Source organism: Paramormyrops kingsleyae, unplaced genomic scaffold, assembly GCF_048594095.1.
Source record: "Paramormyrops kingsleyae isolate MSU_618 unplaced genomic scaffold, PKINGS_0.4 ups84, whole genome shotgun sequence".
NCBI classification, from domain to species: domain Eukaryota; kingdom Metazoa; phylum Chordata; class Actinopteri; order Osteoglossiformes; family Mormyridae; genus Paramormyrops; species Paramormyrops kingsleyae.
Genome location: NW_027326022.1, coordinates 46,511 through 65,064, shown reverse-complemented (window position 1 = coordinate 65,064; position 18,554 = coordinate 46,511). Strand labels below are relative to the sequence as shown.

The 18,554-nt window shown below is 41.9% G+C and overlaps 1 protein-coding gene across 1 annotated transcript in view; it reads right to left on the bottom strand.

Moving 5' to 3' along the window:
• The window catches only part of LOC111833030 (mitogen-activated protein kinase kinase kinase kinase 5), a 123,510-nt gene that overhangs the window by 72,977 nt on the left and 31,979 nt on the right, over positions 1-18,554 (bottom strand). Inside the window, exon 4 of the mRNA XM_072708406.1 lies at positions 6,051-6,141. Coding sequence (XP_072564507.1) covers positions 6,051-6,141 — 91 coding nt within the window. The remainder of the gene's footprint in view (positions 1-6,050; positions 6,142-18,554) is intronic.

Below are 18,554 nucleotides of genomic sequence, written 5' to 3'. Positions count from 1 at the left end.
GTGGGGGACAACATCAAAGGCCTTCTGGAAATCTAAGTAAATCACATCATAGGCCTTTTTGTGATCAATTTCACTTGTAGCTTCCTCAAAGAACTCAAGTAGATTCGTTAAGCAGGATCTACCTCTCCTAAATCCATGTTGGCTATCCTTTATAATGTTATTTGCATCTAGGTAATCTACCATTTTCACTTGAATTATACCTTCCATTATTTTTCCAGTAATGCTAGTTAAACTGATTGGCCTATAGTTTGCTGGATTACTTCTATCCCCTTTTTTGAATATGGGTGTTATATTAGCGTGCTTCCAATCTGATGGTACCACACCTGCAGATAACGATTTCTGGAATATTAAAGTTAAAGGTTGGCTAATAATATCCCTCATCTCTTTTAAAACTATAGGTAAGATGCCATCAGGCCCCTGCGATTTATTTATTTTGAGTTTAGCTAGGCTTAGTATCACATCAACCTCAGTTATACATATATTGGTCATAGACGATGCTGTATTCGTATTAATTGGTGGTAAGTTACTTGTGTTCTCCATTGTGAACACCCTTGAAAAATAATCATTAAATTAATTTACTATATCAATTTCATTATCAATTATAAGTCCCTTACTATCCTGCAAATGAGTGATTTCAGCTTTTAGTGCTCTCTTGGAGTTAAAACATTGCAAGAAACCTTTACTGTCATGCTTAGCCTCCAATGCAATTTTTCTTTCTACATCCCTCTTGGATAGCCTAATGTCATTTTTTAACTCTGCCTGTAGACTTAGATACTCCTGCTTAATTTTGAAATAATTAGTTATTTTCCAATTGTGGAACTTTATTCTTAATTTCCTTAGTAAACCACCTTGGTTGTCGTTTCCTAGATTTAGTTTTGCTGGAAACAGGTATGAAGTCCCCTTGCACTTGCAACAATGTGCTTTTGAAAAATTCCCATGCCTCTTCAACTGTTTTGCTATTTAACTCTGTCCAGCTTACAGTTTCTAATTTCCGTCTCATACCATTAAAGTTATCCTTCCTAACATTGGATACTTTTAATTTCGACTTTGCTCTTCGGACACTAAAATTAACCTCGAATTTAACCATGTTATGATCACTACAGTACAATGGGTCTAAAACCTCTAATTTTCCAATCCTATCCTGGTTATTACAGAAAACAAGATCAAGAAGGGCTTCTCCCCTGGTAGGAGTATTAACAAACTGAGTAAAAAAACAATCCTGTACTAATTCCACCATTTCAAGTTCATTTACAGAAGAGCCAGAGACTGTGTCCCACTGTATCCCAGGTAAATTAAAATCACCCATAACCACCACATCATTTTTATTACTCATAATCCTGATATCATCATATAACATGCTGCTTTCCTCAACAGCTACATTAGGTGCTCTATAACAAACCCCGACAATTAGGCCATTTGAATCTTTAGCATCAAGTTTTATCCATACAGCTTCTGAATTTTTATTTTTATCAGTGAGATCCCTTGCCTGCAAGTTTTCTTTTACGTATACTGCAACACCACCTCCCTTCTTGCCTATCTGGTCTCTACGGAACAACGCATAACCATCCATAAATCCTTATCTGAAGGTGTGGTACCTTCTGATTGGAAGCATGCCAACATAACGCCCATTTTCAAAAAAGGGGATAGAAGTAATTTGTCAAACTATAGGCCAATCAGTCTAACTTGTATAACTGGTAAAGTTATGGAGGCTATAATCAAAGAGAAAATGGTAGATTACCTGGACTCAAATAACATTTTGAGGGATAGCCAGCATGGATTTAGGAGAGGTAGATCCTGTTTAACAAATCTGTTGGAGTTTTTTGAGGAAGCTACTCAGGAAGTTGATGATAAGAAGGCCTATGATGTCATCTACTTAGATTTCCAAAAGGCTTTTGATGTTGTTCCCCACATGAGGCTCTCACTTAAACTCAAAGCGACAGGTATTTTAGGAACTGTAGCGACCTGGATTGATAACTGGTTAACGGACAGGAAGCAGCGAGTAGTTATAAGAGGCTCAATGTCACAGTGGGCCTGTGTTCATAGTGGGGTACCGCAGGGTTCAATTTTAGGACCACTTTTGTTCCTAATTTACATAAATGATATAGACACCAATATATACAGTAAACTGGTGAAATTTGCAGATGACACCAAGGTGGGTGGTGTAGCAGATACTGAACTAGCGGCTCAGCAGCTACAGCGGGATCTTAATTTAATTAGTGACTGGGCTGACACCTGGCAGATGAAATTTAACATAGACAAATGTAAGGTACTCCATGTAGGGAGCAGAAATATAAAGTACAGGTATTTTATGGGACCTACTGAAATAAAGGTAGCTGATTATGAGAAAGACCTTGGTGTGTATGTTGATGCTTCCATGTCTCATTCTCACCAGTGCGGGGAAGCAATAAAAAAGGCCAATAGGATGTTGGGGTATATCTCCAGGTGTGTGGAGTTTAAGTCAAGGGAGGTAATGCTAAGATTATACAATTCCTTGGTGAGACCTCACCTAGAATATTGTGTACAGGTTTGGTCACCATATCTTAAAAAGGACATAGCGGCCTTAGAAAAGGTGCAGCGTAGGGCCACAAGAATGATTCCTGGTCTTAGAGGAATGTCATACGAGGAAAGGTTATTTGAGCTAAATCTGTTCAGCCTCAAGCAAAGGAGACTGAGGGGGGACATGATCCAGGTCTATAAGATTCTAACAGGTTTGGATGCTATTCAACCAAATAGTTACTTCAGCATTAGTTCAAATACAAGAACTCGTGGCCATAGGTGGAAATTAGCGGGAGAACATTTCAAACTGGATTTAAGGAAGCACTTCTTTACACAGCGTGTAGTCAGAGTATGGAATAGTCTTCCTGATAACGTAGTGCAAGCTGAATCCTTGGGTTCCTTTAAATCAGAGCTAGATAAGATTTTAACAACTCTGAGCTATTAGTTAAGTTCTCCCCAAGCGAGCTCGATGGGCCGAATGGCCTCCTCTCGTTTGTATAGTTCTTATGTTCTTATATTATATTCATCACCATCATTGTCACTCGTCCATGTTTCAGTTATTCCTATAATGTCGTAATTGTCTGAAGAAATGAAAGCCTCTAAGTCATTAATTTTGTTTCTAATACTCCTAGCATTCAAATACAGACCACTAATGGTAGGCCTTTTACAGTGTCTACTTTTAATATTTATTTGGGCTTTCCGTCTCTCCCCACATAAATTCTTAACTGACCTCCCTGCCCCCCCAGTCCCTAGTTTAAACATTCCTCAACTATTCTGCACATACGCCTCCCCAATACACTGGTTCCCCTATGGTTCAGATGCAACCCGTCCGGCTTGAACAGGTCCCACCTGTTCCAGAAGGTCTTCCAGTGCCCCATAAACCTGAACCCCTCTTTCCTACACCACCATTTTAGCCACGCATTTAATTCCAGAGAATACCACCGTGGATGTTCTGCTTCTAAGCTTATCCGCGACTTCTATAAATTTATCTTGCAGAACAGCCCTCCTGCCCTTTCCTATGTCATTGGTGCCAACATGCACCACGACCACTGGATCCACCCCGGCTGGGGCCAAAAGCCTGTCCACTTGATCTGGGAGGTCCCCTACCTGGGCACCAGGCAGGCAAGACACCGTACGGGACCCTCTATCACGGGTGCACACATAACTATCTACACCTCTTATAATTGAATCCCCTACTACCACAACCTCCCTTCTACTGGGGTTAGGTGGCTCCTTGGTGCCCAAGGGCCCACCTGCCTCCCCAGTCTCTTCCGGCTCTAAAGCTGGAAGCACCTGAAAGCGGTTAGACACTGTTACTTCAGGTAATGCCGCCTCTGTGAATTGTGATCCTTGGGGATATTTTTGCCTCTCTTATGATCCTCCTCACTGTATGTGGGGGCAAAATAAACTTGGGTCCTCTTTCAGGCAGATTTCTATCAGTTCCAGTTGATGTCCACTTTTTAATTATTGCCCTAACAGTAGAAATGGGCATTTTAAGACGAGTAGCTATTTTTAAATACCCATTCCCTGACTTATGAAGGTCAGCACACTTCTCCCTCATTTGGTCTGTATGTTCTCTTATCTTTCCCATGTTGATGGATGACTTAGGGAATTTGGCCTCTGTGTCTCCTCATGTTTGTATCCCAGTTAATCAGGAAATCATGGATTACAGCTTGAAGGTTCCTATTCACTCCAATCAACTCAAACATGTACAATTTACAGGGGAAACATGCTTCAGTTGTGTTCACTATAATTTGCAGGGGTGCCAATAATTGTGGCACATGTGTTTTTGTTAAAAATAATTATTCTTAATGAAGGATTTGTTCTTTCTTTGAATAAATTTATTTCAATGAAAGGTTGGATTTTTCTCTTTTTTTAATGTGAGATGAAGCTGGTTCGCTAAAAGGTGGATTTTTTTCTAACCCATTTTACAAATCTTTACAAGGGGTACACTGTATCAGCCAAAATTTCCACATTGGTGCAACACTATTAAATATAATAAATACTATTATACATTAGGCATGTAATGATGAATCATGAATCGGTTAAAAATCGACTGTAAATGTATGACGATTTAAACCGGCTGATGTCGGTACTTCACTTAACAGAAAAACTGGTATTACATTTAATTTCACGACGTCAGTTCTATGTCAGATGTCACTGCGTATGCACGTTGACGTTGTACGTTAGTTTTTGGTTTTGACCGAACGCGAGATGGCGAGCGAATTTGAAATTGAGGACACACCCCCGATCTTAAATCGGCGGCGTGGCAGCATTTTAGCTTTTCGGTAATCACAAACGAAAACGGCCAGAAAAGCACAGACAAGATAAAAACTGTGTACAAACATTGTAAAAGACTGATAACATACACAAATAACACAACGAACATGCTTCAGCATGTCCACCCGCACCACAGTGAACTCAATTCACCACTGCCAGAGTGAAGATTATTAAAAGGGCAAACCAGGCTAAATAGCTGCACATGCAAGCCTTAGTTTATTTGGTAACGAATTATATTAAGTGTCCCTTTATAATGAATTCATTATGCATTTATAGAACATTCAGTGCACCTTCATAATGCATTCATAGAACATCCATAAGCAGCATGCAAGTACACTTTAACATCCCTTAACAGCTTTAATATACATTAATAACAAACATTACATGATTATACAATTATAATGTTTGTTACTATTATATAATGTTTGTTATTAATGTACTGTACATTACAGCTGTTAAAGGATGTTAGGATGTAAAGGTATACATGCATGATGTTTATGAATGATTTCTGAATACTTGAATACATTATGAAGGTGTACTGAACGTTTTATGAATGCAATATAAAAAAAAAAAAAAAAGGAAAAAAAGAAAGAAAAAGAAAAGGAAAAAAAAAAGGAAAAAAAAAAAATGAATGCAATATAAAAGCATTATGAAGGTGCAGTTAATGTAAGGTGTTACTGTTTATTTGAAGATTTTATTTATCTTGATTTGGGATTTTTTTTAAAAAACAGTATTTTATTCAATTTCAGTTGCACTGTTAAGAAGTGGACATGTTTTGCACAGTTTAGAAAGATAAAGGAATATTTTTGAATAAATTTGTCTGCAGCTCATTCTGTAAAAAAAATTGTGAGAAAATCGTATCGTGAACTCGTAAATTGTATCGAATTGTGAGTTGACTGTATCATTACATCCCTATTATACATAAATGTGCAAGCAATTGAAATAATAGTGGAGGGCACATTAATTATACAAGCACATCAGTCCAATTACTATGGTGTCATCAACAAAGGTGGCGTGGTAAAGCTCAAAGGCTCAAACTCACAATAAAACACATACTAAGAGGGATTAAGAAAGCCTAACCAATCCTCAGGAGTAACTGAAAAAGACACACAGAGTTGGGATAGGCATTGGAAAATCTCCGGTCTGCAAGCAACCGTGTCTTTTACTACAATTAGAATTTTTTCTTTGCTAATATACAACCATTTTAACATTTTAATATGAAAATACACAAACAGATTATGGATCGCTTTAGCAGTGTGAGAGTTCAGAATTACCATAGGTAGCTCCCAAAGTAGGCCACAATGTTCTGGTGGGTGCATTCCTTCACCATGAATATTTCTTGTTGGATAATGGAAAAATCATCACCTGCAAATAATGAGATTATAATTTAGATTTTCACATAGCTATTCCAGATCGTATTTCTCTAAATATATCAACAGTAAAATCATTTTAACTCTTCAAGTGGATTTATTCCAGGTATATTAGTTTTCTTCCACATTCCGAACACATAAAGTTTTGGTGAATTGCTTATCATACTGATTGTACAACTGCAAAAAATATGATGCATGTGTGATATTACTAGGCTATAGCTTGCCTTTTATATTTCCAAGATCAAAACAACCCTGAATGAAAGAATTTTGACCTTGGGTGATTTTAATATTCATGTCTGTTGTCTACCATAATATTCATATCTGTTGTGCATTATCAAGACAGGAGCATGCAAAGCGTCTGTACAATTGCAGTGCACAAGCATGTAAAAGATTGGAAAAAAAAGATTACAAAGTGAAAGATGATTAAATTGTACATAAAAATATTTTAAGAAATTTATGTCACAGTGGAGTTGCCAGTCGACTTACATGACATTTACAGTTCATGTACTGTATGGCTTTGTTACAGGTTTTTAATGTAAAAGAAATATTTAGTAAAAAAGAAATTGTTCCACTGCCATCCAGATTTTTTTTTTTTGCCATCCAAGTCTTGCCCTGTTTCCACTTGCAAAGGAAAAATACATTTCATTTGACTAGGATTATTTTCAAGTATAAAGACAAACCTGTAGTCTCAACAGATAGGCTACATTCAACATTTAACAGTCAAAACAGGATACATTCTTCACGTAATAGTAGGCTAGTCATACATATAGGCATATTTTACCTGCAACAATGTTTGCAATAACAGGTCATAGATCTGCACAAACAAAATCTAAACGTTAGTGTTTTCAGTTTTTAATGCATTTGTCACTTTTGATTTGTTTGCACTTGCAGTGAATGTTTTTCTATACTACCTGGCAAATCAGCCGTTATAATAGCAATCTTCCAAGGTGCAGGTGCACCTGGATCTTAAAAGGAAGATGAGATGACGCTCTGATTGGTGTAGCATGTTATGCCCCGCACACATCCATGACAAATTACGAGACTTACTATAACCGTTTGGGACCATGCGCCTCGCGCAGTGACTATGTTGCCACCATTAAACTAGCAAAAGTGGGTTGGCCACACCATAAAAGAACTTGCACCATGTGCTTCAGACCATGCATTTTAGATTATTAAAATACACTTTATACACTCCCTTGATTGGTCTGACAAAATGAAAACCACACAGATGAACATGGAGGAATTTATCACCAAATTCGACTCCACGTGTTAATCAATCCTCAATTCTATTGTGCCTTTGAAGAATAAGAGGGCCAAACCAAAATCTCAGGCTTGGTTGCAGGACTGTGTCCAGGAGGTCAGGCGATCATGTAGGAAGCATAGATGGAAGAAGCATAAATTGAGTTTGTCTTATGATATTTTTAAAGATTGCTAAGCCACTTTTCAGAAGGCAGAGTAGCTAAAGTTACATTTTTTCAGATATTATCTCAAAAAATTACCATACATTCTGTTCAGTACAATTAACTCAGTTCTTGACCAACACCTAATTTTTATTTTGAAGCATCCTCTGAATTGTGATGAGTTTTTTTTTATAAGAGCTAGAATATTAGACTTCTTCATCTGTCCTGATCCATCTCCTCCTGTACAAACAAATTTCATTGGCATCCTTAAATGATATGGTGTCCGAATATGAAACTCATTCTCCTCTTCCATCTGTTTTGTTTAAAGTAACAGTTGAAACAATTGGTCATAATGTGTTGACTATCAATAACACTTCTTTAGCCTGTGGCACCATGCCTGCTTCCTTGAAACTAGTTGTGATTCAGGGAAACATGATCCTAAGGTTTTTAGTAATTAGAAACTGATTTCAAAATTGCCATTCCTATCTAAAGCATTAGAGAAAGTAGTGTCAATACAATTATTAAATTTAGCCAGATTCCTCAGTATTTATAAATCATAACCTGCTCAAGAATAGTTCCATCTCTGGCGACAATGTCCAAGGTGGAGGGACCAAGCCGCATAACTTTAGTCATTACAGTGTTTAATGATAAATTGAGATCAGTAAAAGCCTGCTCTACTTTCAGGAAACAGTCCTGAATTGATTTAATCACTACGTCAGCAGATGAACCAGTGGCATACTGGATTGTATCATTAGAATATAATATGGGAGTTATTAACAGCTTTCAGAACAACATTAATAACTATAGAGGAAATGTTGAGAAGTACTGAGCCCAGGAAGGATACCACAATGCACATGAAGTGGCTGAGATTGATGGATATCTAATTTTATATGCTGCCCCCTATTAGAGAGGAGCAGTGTGTAAGCCAAGCCAATGAATGACCAGAGACTCCAATACAATCAAATCTGTTTAATAAGTTGAAATGATCCACAAAATCAAAAGCTTTTGTTAGGTCAATAATTATTGCTGCACAATGCTGTCTAGCATCCAGTGCATTTGTTATATGATTTAGAACTTTCAAATGGCAGAGACACATCCATACCCTGAACAAAAAACCGACTCAACAACGGACAGAACAGTGAATTAGCTCCTTGTTAACAAGTTTCTCCAAAAGCTTAAATAGAAAAGGTAAAATAGATATAGGCCTATAACAGTTTAAGTTAGCCTGATCACCATCCTTAAAAAGAGGGTTCACAACAGCTGCCTTCCAATCACTCAATAATTCAGCAGTGAGAATGTAGGTACTAAAAATATCTGTTAATGGTGCCATAACAATTGGAGCTGCTATCTAAAAAAGTAAATAAATAAATAAAAATAGAACAATCCCATCTGATCCAGCTGGCTTTTTGGGGTCCAACGAAACAATTCCTCTAAAACCTCTCTTTCAAAAATGGGTTGGAAAGAGAATCTGTGAGAAACTGCATTCAAACAAGATGCAGGTATTAAACAAGAAGCTAGGGCGGTTGAGTTGAATTAGTGCACAAGCAGCTCTTCCTTAGGCAACTTAAATAAGAGAAAATACTCAATTGAGGAAGATAGCTAAAATTGGCTTGAGCCAGTGCAAACCTTCTTTTGTTGTTAAAATAGTACTGTAGAGATTTACCTCTCTTGGAGCCGACACCTTATCGTGGTGGAGGGGTTTGCGTGTTCCAATGATCCCAGGAGCTAAGTTGCTGGGGGCTTTATGCCCCTGGTAGGGTCATCCAAGGCAAACAGGTTCTGGGTGAGGAACCAGACGAAGTGCGGCTCACAAGACCCCAATGAAGAAAAAAATAATGGAACCACGGTTTCCCTTGCCCGGACGCGGGTCACCGGGGCCCCCCCCCGGAAGGCCTGGGGGTGGGGCTCGATGGCAAGCGCCTGGTGGCCAGGCCTGTACTCATGGGGCCTGGTCGGGCACAGCCCAAACAAGGCACGTGGGTCCCCCCTCCAATGGGCTCACCACCTATAGGAGGGGCCATAGGGGTCGGGTGCGATGTGAGTTGGGCTGTGGCCAAATGCGGGGACCTCGGCGGTCCGATCCTCGGCTGCAGAAGCTAGCTCTTGGGATATGGAATGTCACCTCTCTGATGGGGAAGGAACCTGAGCTGGTGTGCGAGGTTGTGAAGTTCCGGCTAGATATAGTCGGGCTCACCTCAACGCATGGCTTGGGCTCTGGAACCAGTCTCCTTGTGGGGGGTTGGACCCTTTTCCACTCTGGAGTTGCCCACGGGGAAAGGCGCCGAGCGGGGGTAGGCATACTTATTGCCCCCTGGCTCGGTGCCTGTACATTGGGGTTTACCGCAGTGGACGAGAGGGTAGCCTCCTTTAGCCTTCGGGTAGGGGGATGGGTCCTGACTGTTGTTTGCGCTTTTGCGCCAAGCGGCAGTTCAGAATACCCACCCTTTTTGTAGTCCTTGCAAGGGGGGTTTGAGAGCACTCCTCCTGGGGACTCTCTTGTTCTGCTGGGGGACTTCAATGCTGACGTGGGCAATGACAGTGAGACCTGGAGTGGCGTGATTGGGAGGAACGGCCCCCCCGAGTGGTGCTTTGTTGTTGGACTTCGGTGTTCGTCACGGATTGTCCATAATGAACACCATGTTCAGGCATAAGGGTGTTCATATGTGCACTTGGCACCAAGACAGCCTAGGCCGCAGTTCGATGATCGACTTTGTAGTCGTGTCATCGGACTTGTGGCCGCATGTCTTGGACACTCGGGTGAAGAGAGGGGCGGAGCTGTCAACTGATCACTACCTGGTGATGGGTTGGCTCTGCTGGTGGGGGAGGAAGCCGGCCAGGCCTGGCAGGCCCAAGCGTATTCTGCTGGGAATGTCTGGCGGAATCCTCTGTCAGGAGGAGTTTCAACTCCTACCTCCAGCAAAACTTCTCTCATGTCCCGGGGGAGGTGGGGGACATTGAGTCCAAATGGGCCATGTTCCATGCCTCCATTGTGGAGGCGGCTGACCGGAGCTGTGGCGGTAAGGTGGTCGGTGCTTGTTGCGGCGGCAATCCCCGAACCCGCTGGTGGACACCGGTGGTGAGGGATGCCGTCAAGCTGAAGAAGGAGTCCTATCGGGCCTTTTTAGCCTGTGGGAATCCAGAGGCAGCTGACAGCTACCAGCAGGCCAAGCGGGATGCAGCTTCGGCGGTCGCTGAGGCAAAAACTTGGGTGTGGGAGGAGTTTGGCGAGGCCATGGAAAACGACTTTCGGACGGCTTCGAGGCGATTCTGGTCCACCATCCGGCGGCTCCGGGTGGGAAAGCGGTACAGCATCAACACTGTTTATGGTAGGGATGGGGTGCTGCTGACCTCGACTCGGGACGTTTTCTGTCAGTGGGGGGAGTACTTCGAAAACCACCTCAATCCCACCGACACGCCTTCCAATGTGGAAGCAGAGTATGGGGACTTGCATGTGGACTCCCCTATCTCTGGGGCGGAGGTCGCTGAGGTGGTTAAAAAGCTCGTCAGTGGCCAGGCCCCAGGGGTGGATGAGATCCGCCTGGAGTTCCTTAAGCCTCTGGATGCTGTGGGGCTGTCATAGTTGACACGCATCTGCAGCATCGCGTGGACATCGGGGGCAGTGCCTCTGGACTGGCAGACCAGAGTGGTGGTCCCCCTCTTTATGAAGGGGGACCAGAGGGTGTGCTCCAACTATAGGGGGATCACACTCCTCAGCCTCCCTGGTAAGGTCTATTCAGGGGTTCTGGAGAGGAGGATCCGCTGGAATGTCGAACCTCGGATTCGGGAGGTGCAGTGTGGTTTTCGCCCTGGCCGTGGAACAGTGGACCAGCTCTATACTATCCGCAGGGTTTTGGAGGGTTCATGGGAGTTTGTCCAACCAGTCTACATGAGTTTTGTGGACTTGGAGAAGGCATTCGACCGTGTCCCTTGGGGAGTGCTCTGGGAGTATGGGGTGCCGGGCTTCCTTTTAAGGCTGTTCGGTCCCTGTATGACCGGTGCCAGAGCCTGGTCCGTATGGGCGGCAATAAGTCAGACTGGTTTCCAGTGAGGGTTGGACTCCGTCAGGGATGCCCTTTGTCACCAATTCTGTTCATAGCTTTTATGGACAGAATTTCTAGGCGTAGTCAGGGCGTTGAGGGTGTCTGGTTTGGTGACCTCAGGATTAGGTCTCTGCTTTTTGCAGATAATGTGATTCTGTTGGCCTCATCAGACCGTGTATTTAAGTCAATCATGCAACATGATTTACTAAGGTTTGCTAATTTACTGCAGATAGTGCCACTATTTAAGGCTAAAAAATGCATGTCTTACTTTGCACTTTACATGGCTACAATAGATGCTGCTAGGAGGAGGCACCTCCAAGTGTATATGAATGTGAACCTAAGCTTAGTGCTGGGTGGTATGACCAAATATATGTATCATGGTATTTTTTTCCAAGATTCTAATGGTTTCATGTTATTTCATGGTATATTTTTTCGAAGTTACCGCAACAGCAAGCATTTACATTAATAAAATACATTTGCAATTCTTTAAAAAGGTCTGTTTTTATTTATTGCTATAAAAAAGGAGAGATGTTTCAAAAGCTCTAGATGGATCCAGAGCATGTGAGTGGGGTGGAGCGAGCGGTATTTGGTCAGAGCGCGGAGCGGTTTTTTAAATTAAGGCTGGAGCGGTCGCTCTGTCCCGCTCCAATTTCGCTACGCTTTCGCTCCGAATCCGCTCACACTACGACTCTGAGGCGTGCCCAAATCTACCCAGAATTCATCTGTACAATTATCAAGACTGTTACACAAATTGGCCGAGATGGAATACGCGAAGTATTTCACAAAGGAGACTGATAGGTCATACAAATGTAATATTCTTGTCAAACATACAAATGACAATAACGCAGAGAAAGAAGAACAATGTGATGAAACTGTTTTAGTAAGTAAAGATTCACTTTGGAATCTAAAAAGACACCTTTCTCACAAACATGACAGTGTGCTACACGAACATGCGGAGGCCAGAGGAAAACGTGAGAATGTTTTACATGGTTGTAGCATATCAAGTCTATAAAGTAAATAAAAGTATAAAAGCCTATAAAGTAAATATTGGTAATCAAATAAATCAGTTTTGTCATTCGAAGTAGGTTGCTATAGCTTGCTATAATACTGTGCGGGACACACTCATGCCTCATGCTCAAGAAGAGATGGAAGCCAAGCTGCGAGACCTGTTGCAAAAAGGGGATGGGTTTGTTCTGTCGGCGGATATTTGGACCAGTAGAAGAGGGCACAGCTTCCTTGGCATTGTGGCCAGTTTTATTGATGGGATGTTCCAGGGACACACAGTTTTGTTGGGCTGTGAGCACATACAGGGGCATCACACCGCAGATCGCATTTACCAAAAGTATGAAAGTGTTCTGAAATACTGGAATGTGGATCGGCGTGTGCTAAGGGTCATCACTGACAGTGCCAGCAACATGGACCGCTTCCCTGTCACTGAAGAGGAGGCTGAGCTCAGTGAGGAGACCGCAGGTGCAAGCAGCAGCAGCGCTGAACATGAAGAGGAGGAGGAGCCATCTGCACTCTTGCAGATCGAGGTGGAAGAGGTAGCGGCCAAAGTTGAAACAATGATCAGCCAGTACTTTACTGTGTCCAATATACATCTGAAGTGTCCCATTCACATGCTTCAGCTGGCGATCAAAGACGCCGTTAATGAGAACGACAGCATTAATAGGCTGTTTGTGAGAATCGGACACCTGGTGAGAAGTGTGCACAAGAGCACCTTGAACACTGAGGAAACGGACCGATTAGGTGTCTGCCCCACAAAGACTTGCATCACTAGATGAAGCTGCCAGTTACGCATGATTGATTCGGTCCTCCGACTGTTCCGAAAAGACCCATTATGGCAAAGCAAACTTAAGACTAATGCTGCTCAATTCACCCTTAATGAAGTAAGGCAGCTGACGCATCTTGTCCGCGTGCTTACACGATTGGCACACCTCACAGAAAAATTACAAAGGGAGTTAGGAAACCTGGGAATGATTCTCCCTGCTGTCACCGAAATCAAAACCCTGCTCACTAATGAGGCTGCACTGCCTATGACAATTGCTGCCTTTGCTGAAACATTGGCCAACAACATGTCAACTCGCTACGAAAGATATTACACTGATAAGCATCTAATTTTAGCATCAGTAGTAGATCCCCGTTTCAAGACTGAATGGATAATCCGAGATGAGTCTGTGTGAAACAAGCTTGGGAAGATCCGCGACCTCCTTATAGAGGAAACTACGGGAATAAACCCTCCAGGTGGGACACCTTAAACCAACACCCAATTCAACACTGATTCTGAACCAAAAAGAGCTCGACTGTTTGGATCATACTTCAGCAAGCTGCTGCGCACACCTGGAGACGCCAAAGGTGAAGTTGAGAAATACCTTTCATCCCCAAGGCAGAACCCGGATGCAGATGTCATTCAGTTTTGGAAAGAAAACTCCACGTCTTTTCCTCGCCTGGCTAAAGTAGCTCGCACCGTGTTCAGCATCCCTAGTGGCTCTACAAGTGCCGAGAGGGTGTTTTCCGCTGCTGGCCTGGTGTCCAGAAGTCACCGCACTAGTCTGAAGCCTCAGACCTTAGCCAGACTTGTTTTCTTGAAGGTGAATTCAAAAGAACTGTAGGCTAGATAAGAAAAGTATGCCCAATTCATATTTTTGTTAAATGTTAAGGACGTTTAATTTTACAGGCTTGTTTAATTTTTAATGTGCATGAAAGGCACGTAAATTTCTTATACCGCTATGATGATTGTTAATTGTTAGATAATTTATGTTCAAAACGTGGATGCTTGGCCCACTGATTTCTTTATTTATTTATTGATTTCCTTTATTTATATAATCCTATTTTTGTGTGGAATGCAATTGTCAAACCTGTCCATTGTTGCCTATATGTTGTTTTAAAATTAATATTTTCTGTTCTGAGTGACAATGTTGCCATTGCTCATATTTCTTTATGATATAAGGCATCTCTTTTAAATTGGAGCGAGCGTGGAGCGATTTGACTGGAGCGGGAGGAAATTTTAGTGGAGCGAGGAGCGGTGTTGAGCGAAGCGGCTTATAGTGCGAATTACAGCGGAGGAGCGGGCGGAGCCAACAGCCTCGTGAGTGAGGAGCGGAAATTCTCACCGCTCCACTCCGCTCACATGCTCTGGATGGATCACAAATTAATTGCAGAGTCACTGGAACCAATCTGTGAAAACCACTAAAGAAAAGGCCAAATTCTTGTATACAAGAATCATTTTATTTGACGAACATAAGGGTATCGTTCCTTAAAAACAAAGCAAACCTGTCTATTTCAAAGCACAAAAAAAGATTAAAAATAGTTGAAAATAGTAATGGGCAAGTCTAAAACTCACATGCCATGTTTCAGAAGGACTTTAACTTAAAAAGCCAAAACATAAATTAGTTTGTAATTTTTTTGCTCAAAGAGAAGCACCACATGCATGCTCTGGCAGAAGGGTTCGAAGTAACATACTCAAGTGATGTCTTGTTAAATGTTTATGTAGGTTTGTCATGTTAAGTATATAACTTAACAGTTTAACCCTTGGGTATATGGCACTTTCAAGAAACAGTATTGCATATCTCATATTTCAAGCCACAAATAGCTGTAACTGCAAAGTTTTACTGAATACCTTTTTCCTGAACACTAAGAACATTTTCTAATAATTTTTATATTGTTTTAAAATAATTTTAACATAAAAAAATATGAAACTTTATATTAATTTAAAATAATTTTCCGATTGAAATAAAGTACAAATAATGTTTTTACTATATGCTTGTAATTGCCAATTGTCTATTGTTGCGCATGTGTTTGCCTGTGTCTTATGTGAACTCTGTCCAATCCTTGCGTGTCTTTAGTGTTGTATAAATTACCCACTGTGTGTGTACCTTATTGTCAGGTGTCTGACCTCCCTGTGTTTCCCTGTTATGTTTGGTTTGGTGCTTCTTGGGTGCCTAGGTTAGTCCTGTTAAGTACTATAATTCAAGAAGCCTTGTTCACCCCGTCAAACAAGCCTCCTCATCAACTGCCGCCACCGCAATGCCTCAGTCTGCCAGGTGCCACACTGGTGTTAGAAGTAGGGCGCCAGAAGTGGCCCTGCTGAACCAGGTGCTCCTTAATATCTAGCAAGCCTGCTCCAGCCTGGCAGACCTGAAGGCGGCTGATGAGCAGAAAACCAGAAGAGGCAGAGATTCTCCTTTGAGGAGATACAAGAGGATGATCTGCTGGTGTTGCAGAAGAAAAGGGCACCAGGCATGCCACTGCCTGGAAGCCTGCACCAGAGCTGCTGACAGATGAGCAGGAGATTAGAGAGTAAGGAAACTGTCGCCCCATCCTGCTGGGAAGCCCTGAAGTCCCAGAGCCTATGTACATAGCCCTGTTCATAGGTGTAATTGTTAATACTTGATGTATCTCCCATTGTTGCTTGTGTGTTTGCCTTGTCCTATGTGAACCCTGTCTGATTATCATGTGTCTTTAGCGCTGTATAAATTACCCATCCTGTGTGTGTCCGGTGTATGACCTACAGGGAGCTATAAATACTACATTGCTGAACAGTTATATATGGAGGTAAATACCGGAACAGTAGAAGAGGCGTGAGAACTTTTTAAAAGCACATTACTTCAAGCTCAAGGGGAGTTCATACTGGTTTCTCACAACAACAAACCTAGCCAAGGTGGTTTTCAACTGATATTAATAAGAAAGCCAAGAGGAAAAAGGCTCTGTACATCAATATCAATGGACAGAAACAACGGATGTTGGGATAAAGCAGGAGTATTTAAACCTACAGGGCAAGTTGAAAAATAATATCAAATGTGCCAAGAGAAATGTAGGAAAGTAACTTTGCAGTCTAAGGTCAATATTAAGTTTTTTTGCAATATTTCAATGTGAAAAGGGCTCTAAAATCTGCAGACTAGTGTGGCAATGATAATTGATCATTGTCAATGAGTTAAATTATTACTTCGCGCAGGTATTTACTCAAGAAGATATAAGCAATAGATCTAATATTACTTTGACTCCACCTTTGAAAAATATATGCATGAAGCTGATGTGTTAGAAGGTCTGGCTAAACTCAAAATTAATAAATCTGATGGCCATGATGACATCTTACCTACAATTTTAAAGGAGATGAGGGATATTATCTGCAGACCTTTAACTTTCAAAAATCTCTAGCTGCAAGAGTGGTACACTCCGACTGGATGCATGCAAATGCACTCACCTAAAGGATTAATTTAATTTAGTGATCAGTGGTCATTGTCAACACACCACAGCACACAGTGCGCAACAACGAAATGTGTCCTCTGCATTTGACCCATATGTGACTTTCGTGACATAGCAGGGGGCAGCTAATTCAGCGCCCGGGGAGCAGTGCTTGGGGACGGTACCTTGCTCAGGGAACACCTGTTAGGAACACCTGTTCAATTTCTCATTAATGCAATTATCTAATCAACCAATCACATGGCAGTTGCTTCCATGCATTTAGGGGTGTGGTCCTGGTCAAGACAATCTCCTGAACTCCAAACTGAATGTCAGAATGGGAAAGAAAGGTGATTTAAGCAATTCTGAGCGTGGCATGGTTGTTGGTGCCAGACGGGCCGGTCTGAGTATTTCACAATCTGCTCAGTTACTGGGATTTTCACGCACAACCATTTCTAGGGTTTACAAAGAATGGTGTGCAAAGGGAAAAACATCCAGTATGCGGCAGTCCTGTGGGCGAAAATGCCTTGTTGATGCTAGAGGTCAGAGGAGAATGGGCCGACTGATTCAAGCTGATAGAAGAGCAACTTTGACTGAAATAACCACTCGTTACAACCGAGGTATGCAGCAAAGCATTTGTGAAGCCACAACACGCACAACCTTGAGGCGGATGGGCTACAACAGCAGAAGACCCCACCAGGTACCACTCATCTCCACTACAAATAGGAAAAAGAGGCTACAATTTGCACGAGCTCACCAAAATTGGACAGTTGAAGACTGGAAAAATGTTGCCTGGTCTGATGAGTCTCGATTTCTGTTGAGACATTCAAATGGTAGAGTCAGAATTTGGCGTAAACAGAATGAGAACATGGATCCATCATGCCTTGTTACCACTGTGCAGGCTGGTGGTGGTGGTGTAATGGTGTGGGGGATGTTTTCTTGGCACACTTTAGGCCCCTTAGTGCCAATTGGGCATCGTTTAAATGCCACGGCCTACCTGAGCATTGTTTCTGACCATGTCCATCCCTTTATGACCACCATGTACCCATCCTCTGATGGATACTTCCAGCAGGATAATGCACCATATCACAAAGCTCAAATCATTTCAAATTGGTTTCTTGAACATGACAATGAGTTCACTGTACTAAAATGGCCCCCACAGTCACCAGATCTCAATCCAATAGAGCATCTTTGGGATGTGGTGGAACGGGAGCTTCGTGCCCTGGATGTGCATCTCACAAATCTCCATCAACTGCAAGATGCTATCCTATCAATATGGGGCAACATTTCTAAAGAATGCTTTCAGCACCTTGTTGAATCAATGCCATGTAGAATTAAGGCAGTTCTGAAGGCGAAAGGGGGTCAAACACCGTATTAGTATGGTGTTCCTAATAATCCTTTAGGTGAGTGTATAGCTTTTGCTTAGGCAACATTGAATGGCCAGACAGATTTGCAGTCAGACTTTTTAGACCCTCCTGGAAGGCATGCTTCTCTGCACAAGAGAGGATAAACTACGAATAATATTAATGGACACAACTGATAACTTTCACATGGTGTTAACTCACAGTATTCATTTATTGTGTTACATGCAGGGGCGCAAAAGCATTCCGTTGTAACCCAGTGGCAGTTTATCGATTTGTATGTCATCTTTTGCAAGTCACATTTGTTAATATTGAATTTATCATTCAGTTTGATTTTTAGTACACTAGTTTGGTAGTTATCTTGCTGTCTAAGCTGTATGTGTATACAAGCTGAGCTAGAGGCATTGAAGCATGGCATTCACAGCA